Source organism: Theropithecus gelada, chromosome 15, assembly GCF_003255815.1.
Source record: "Theropithecus gelada isolate Dixy chromosome 15, Tgel_1.0, whole genome shotgun sequence".
Classification (NCBI taxonomy): domain Eukaryota; kingdom Metazoa; phylum Chordata; class Mammalia; order Primates; family Cercopithecidae; genus Theropithecus; species Theropithecus gelada.
Genome location: NC_037683.1, coordinates 19,138,300 through 19,144,299, shown reverse-complemented (window position 1 = coordinate 19,144,299; position 6,000 = coordinate 19,138,300). Strand labels below are relative to the sequence as shown.

The window sequence follows — 6,000 nt, the reverse complement described above, 5'->3', positions numbered from 1 at the left end:
GGCGGGCGGCGCGGGCCGCGAGCTGCTGGGGCCGAGCCCGAGCCCGGCCCGCCCTCGGCCGCGCGGCCGCCCAGCAAGGGTGCGGGTCCCGCGCGGGTCCCGGCCCGCCGCCGCCGCGCTAACCCCGCCTCCCCTTCCCCTTCTTGTCGCCCCGTGCGCAGGGCTTCCTCAGCCGCCGCCTCAAGGGCTCCATCAAGCGCACCAAGAGCCAGCCCAAGCTGGACCGCAACCACAGCTTCCGCCACATCCTGCCGGGGTTCCGGAGCGCCGCCGCCGCCGCCGCGGACAATGAGAGGTGAGCCCGCCGCCGCCGCCGGGTCCCCCCGCGCCGCCGCCCCGGGCTGCGCCCCTGAGGGCGCGGGGACAAAGCGCGAGCCCGGCCCGGGACGAGCCACATGGGGGAGGGGACCCCACGCCGCCTGCCGGGAACTTGTGGGGCCACCTGGGCCGGACTGGGGGGCCCGAGGGGAGGACCCTGCGCCTCCCTCCGGGGTGAGGAGAGGAGAGCAGAGGGTGCCCCGCGGCGGCCCCCGGCGAGGCCGGGCGCGAAGTGCCCTCGCGGGGAAGTCCTGCCTCGCTTGTCCGAGGTGGGCATTGTTTCCCGGGCCGTGCGGTGCCCGAACCGGGGACGGAAGTGGCGCCTCCGCCCCCAGGACCCATCCCCCTGCCTCAGGAGCCTCTGGGTATCAGATACAAAAGGCATTTTCGGCCAGGTTTGGCCGAGACCGGGGGCTGCTCGTGGTGAGGGGAAGGGTGAACATCTGGAGGGGAGGAGCAGGGGGCTGGGCCACTTAGGGGGCACATCTGCTCTAAGTAGGGCGCGTGCTCCGTCCGCTGGGGGCCGGGGCTAGCAGAGCGGGCAGTGCCCAGGCCCTGAGCTGGGGGCACAGCCTGAGGCTGGGGAGCCAGCGCTGCCTCCTCTCCAGCCTAGGCAGCTTCTTCCCTCCCTTCCTCACCTCTCCACTCTCAGGGGTGTCTCCTGCTTTCTGTTTCCTTCTCCTGGGCCAGCCGGGAGCAGGTGTGGAAATTCCGCGGGGAGGTGGCTGGTGGGGCAGAAGGGGAGAGGGAGGAGGAGGAGGTGGTTCAACCTGCCGGGGAGACGCTGGCAATGGAGCGGGCTTCAGCTCGCAAGGGCAAGCCATCCTGTCCTCCAGGGGGCACTGGGCGGACACAGCCTCTCAGGGCCCAGGTCCTCCTCGAGCGGTGCCAGCCACAGGCACCTTTCCACTTAGGCACAGGCATGGTGATGGATTCCGGTGCCAGTTAGAACGTGTCCCTGCCCAGCCTGTGGAGGTGAAAGTACGGGCAGGCACCGAGGAGTCTTTTCAGCATTTAGCCCGAACATCTCAGACCAGTGGCATCTGCCTTCGTAGGGCTGTATCCGTCTTGGCACTCCCTGTAGGGGAGGCATAGGTAGCATGAAAATATCTCTCCCCTCCTCCTTGGTTCTAGCAGGCAGAGGAGTACAAGTTATAGCCCAACTCCTGCCCAAGGTTGAGTGACTGTTTAACTGACCCCTAGCATCTTCCTGGAGAGTAACACTCCCACCTCCCAGTAGAATGGCTAGACCTTTAATTTCCATCGGCCCAGAGCAGCGCTCTCCATCACCACTGCCTGCAGCTGATTTCCTACCCCAGCTGCCAAGCCCAGCCTGAGGCGGGACCCTCAGCCTTTCTCTGATGGCTCTGGTGCCCCAGGGGACCAGGCGTGCCCTGGCAGGAAGATGCAGCCAGGCCAGAGCTCAACGCTGGGTGCAGTCACTGCGTCTTTGAAAATCTCGCTTCCCATCTTTGTTATTGTCTGGGCGGCAGGCCACCCGGTTTGCTGCCTTCCTCCCTGCGCCCGGCCCCTGCCTTCGGCTCTCTTCCCCAGGAACATGCCCTTCTCCGCGCTTTCCTTGGCGGGGGTCAGGACCCTCTGCACCCGCATGCGGGGGCTTGTGTACGTACCCCCTTTTGTGTGCATGTGGTGGTTGTCCGGGGAACAGGAGAGACAGCAGGCATTCCGGCCTCAGAGTGTCTGCTCTCCCGGGAGCAGGCGGCATGCATGTCATGTTTACCTCCTTACAGCGGGAAGCCTGTACCCCGCCAAGTGCTGGCTGGCCACCCTAGCCAGAGGTCAGGGCATGGTCGAGACGACCTCCTGCAGGTCCTGCCCTGCTTGGCCTCAGGTCAGCCTTGCCACATGCTGAAGGGGCGCAGAGTGGGGGTTGGGAGTGAAACTACAAGCCTGTTTCTGGAAACGGTAGGAAACAGTAGCGGTTGGAGCAGAATGTCACTGGCAGCGGTGTGGAATTGTCTTTTTAATTTTCTATAAACAAAATCTGGCTTGGTGGCTTCTCTGGCACAGGAAGGGAGCCTAGATTTCCCATGGACAGGCAGAAAGACTGGGTTTGAAATCCCTCTACCCAGCCTTGGAGCTGAAATAGGCTTTCCCAGGACTGGGGTCTCCTGATTTGCTGCTTTGCTTAGGAATAGATTCGTCGGCTGCTGCTGGGATGGATGGGCAGAAATTTCTCTGGGGCTGTCCCTGGAGTCATCCTATTTGGAGTTCAGTGAGTAAAAACAACTATGGTGACCCCGCCCGCCCCTCCAGCTCATGGCCAAACCTGGATGAGTGGAGCGGTACCTCTCCCTGCTCTGATGTGGTGTGGTTGTGCTGTTGAAGGCTGGGAGGGCAGGACAGGCTGCCTCTGGCTTGGCTTAGCAGCGAGGAAGGGTTGTGTCCTGGCTCCATGGGACCCCCACTGGCTGCCATGCCTCTGGTTGGGGAGAGGGTAAGTGCCAAGACGCTAGCCTCAGTGAATGGGTGGGGACAGGAGTGGGAGGGAGGGTGCGGGTTTCTAGGTGGTCAAGCCGGAGCCCTGGTCCCCATGGCCTTCCCATGTAGATGAGTGGCACGGGGCACTCTGGGGTGGCCACTTGAGTTCTGACTTTGGATGAATCTGGTTTATATGGCTGCTGAAGAGGCTTTGTTGAATGCTGTCTGTGTGCTCCGAAAGCTGCTGTGTTGGGGAGGTGGTTTTTTTGCGCTGGAATTCTCTCATCTGGAGGTTGGAAACCAGTTGGTTCTGTGCTGGGGTTTTTTTGGCTCCCTGGAAAGGGAGTTGGTTTCAGGGGTGGGGATGCCAAACCTGGCTGGTTGGGATTAAGGGTTGCTATCTGGTTGTGAGGCTGGGGTCAGGCCAGGCAGGGCTTGGTGGGCACAGCTGGGCTCTGGGGGCTGGGGGCTGTAGGACAAGCTTAAGCATTCGGACTTACTCTTCTGAAACAGCCTCAGGGGTGGTTGCCAGCTGGTCTCCACAGTCTCTGGGTCCCTCAGACACTATTTCTTCTTCAGAGGCTTTGGCAATAAGCACCAAGGACAGGTGATCATTTCTCCTGGATAACAGAAATACATGCTGCTTGGAGCGCTTTCCAGGTGAAAGGTGCGCTGGCAAAAGCATCTTCATTTTGCAGACTGGAAATGCTGCCGCTTCATTTACGGGGCTGTTTTAATGTTGGTAAAAGTGATATAGAGGATGTGGTTCTGCCAGCCCAGAGGATAATTTCCAAGTCACTCATTTATTTATTAATGTTACTGAGGATCTAGGAGGGTCAGCTGGCAATATTATGCTTTCCTCATTCCTTGTCTTTCCTGATGCTGTTTCTGGGTGACTCTAGCCCTCCACACCTGCTGGGAATGTGTCTCCTTTGGCATGCTACCTGTCTAAACTTACACAGTAGTTACTCTAAATCATCTGTACCCCCATCAAACTCTTCCCAGTCATCCTGGTGCAAGGGCTTAGCTCATAAACGCAGGCAGCTTTGGTGCAGGAAGGCAAGGCTGCTATGTGTGGAGTTAGGGATTGATTCCCCCTTCCAGAGTATGTGTGTGATGGCTGGCGTTCCCACACCTGAAAGTTGCTAATGGTGGAATTCCAAATGATATGGGACTAGGGAGGGAGATACAGTACTTGGGTGTTGGGGATGGCAGCTTCCAGGGACCCTCACCTGGACCTGAGTAGGCAGGAATCAATTCTGCCCCTTGTGGTGAGACAGTCCGTGGAGGAGGGAGCGTGAAGAAGGTTGATGAGAAACAGGGGAAATGGAAGTTAGGGTCTATTTTCCTGCTTTGGTTGCTGACAGTAGGTGCAGGCAGGGCTGGGCATCCATGTCTGGTGTTTCTTGCCCTTGTTCCCTCCCCTACTATAGACAGGGAGGGCCTGGTCCTTTTTCTGGGGACTAGTCTGTCTAATGTGGTGATGTCAAGATGATAGTGCAGTTTAGACAATTTCCAGGAGTAATGGGATGCATGTGATCTTTGGATTTGAAGCCAGGCATTCCTGGGGCAAGTCACGTAACCTTTTGAAGCCTCAGTTTGCTCATCTGCAGAATGGGCATGATGATAATCATGTCGTTGAAGACATTAACATTAATACATTTAGCATACTTTTCATAGAAATTGTCCGGTTCAGTGCTGTTTCCCTAGCATTTAACACTGGGTCTTGCACATTTCTTAAATGTTTCTAAAATTTAATTAATGCGTGAAAGAGGTTAGATTAATATGTCATAGGTTTTCAGTTAATATTGGTAAGTTTAAGTCACCTTATCTTGGTAAGCCTCAGTTTTCTCATCCGCAGTGTGGAAATAATCAGCAATCATGTGGCCTCATCCTGAGGTTCAAGAGATAATAGATGTTGCTGTGCCTGGTAAGGTGAATCGAGCTGTAAGAAGGATCGCTATTGCCTTAAACATAAGAAACAGCCATTATTACCTAGGGCACAAGACATTTTCCTAGGGATTCCTGCCTACACCTGGGAAAGCAAAGCTCTCGTGTGTTTTAATAATCAGTTTTAAAAGTTCATTGTTCCATCTTCTGTTTGGGTCATACTTGTTTTTAATCACTTAGGCATTTAGGTTATGTCTAGTTTTTCTTGATTAAAAATGACACTGGGATTTAAATCCTTGAATATCTTTGCCTACGTTTCTGATTTTTCCCAAAGGATAAAGTCTTAGGAAACAGAATTACTAGGTCAAAAAATATGAATAGTTAGAGGTTTTTCTTAGAAAAATGTCACCCACCGAAAACCTGTAATAATTCATACCCCTCCCCAGTGATTTTTGAGAGTGCTCACCTGTTTCCTCACACCCTTCAAAACGTTGGATGTCATCAATAAAAGTCTTTGTCATTTGGATAGGCAGAAAAAGGGCATTTTTAAAAATTATTTGCATTCATTTGCTTGTTGGTGATTGAATAGTGCTTTCCTGAGTTTCATGGCCAGTGGCGGTGCTTCTTTTGAGACTTGTCTGTTCCTGTCCTTTGCCTGAGTGTTCTGACAAGCCTCTTGCAGGATTCTTGGTTGCCCTGTTTGGTCTTCCTCAGCTTGGAGAGGTCCCATGTAGGTGGATCCTGTATGTTAAATGAGCCTCTGCCTTCCAAGAGATATGACAGGGAACTCATTAATTACCTGCAAGGAAGGCTCACCTGGCTCTCCCCTCCTCCTCCCTCTCCCTTCTTCTTTCGTCCTCTCCTCCCCTCCTCTCCGCTCCATAAGTAAATCAGGTTTAATTCCTAATCCCATCATTCATAAGGAGGCCCTGTATTTACACAGCACTTTAAGAGGTCTTCTGCCCTGTAGGGTAGGTAAGCAGTGAAAGGGTTGTTCTATGGCCAGGAAAACTGAGGCATATAGTCAAAGGCATGGAGGTGGGGCCTATGCAGAAGCCAGGCATTGGAACCAGATCCCCTCTCTACTGCAGCATTGTACTTGAGCCCCATGGGCACCTTTGGGGGCAGAGCTGACCAGCACAGGAGCACATGATTCTGAGTCTCATCTCTAGAGAGGAAGGGGAAAGCCACAGAATACGACCTGGACGTATAGAAGAATCAATTTATTTTTTGCTTTCTCATTTTTATAGCCTTCCTTTTAGATCTGCAGCTCCCTTGTGTACCTTCCCAAGATCCGAGCTGGGCAATATTTTTAGGAACGGTGGAAATTAGCTAGTGAGAGTGGGATCA

General features: G+C 54.7%; 1 protein-coding gene across 1 annotated transcript in view; it reads left to right on the top strand.

Annotated features, from left to right (window-relative positions):
• DAB2IP (DAB2 interacting protein) overlaps positions 1-6,000 on the top strand; it is a 217,109-nt gene that overhangs the window by 131,854 nt on the left and 79,255 nt on the right. The window contains exon 3 of the mRNA XM_025359837.1: positions 162-295. Within this exon, the coding sequence (XP_025215622.1) occupies positions 162-295 (134 nt within the window). The remainder of the gene's footprint in view (positions 1-161; positions 296-6,000) is intronic.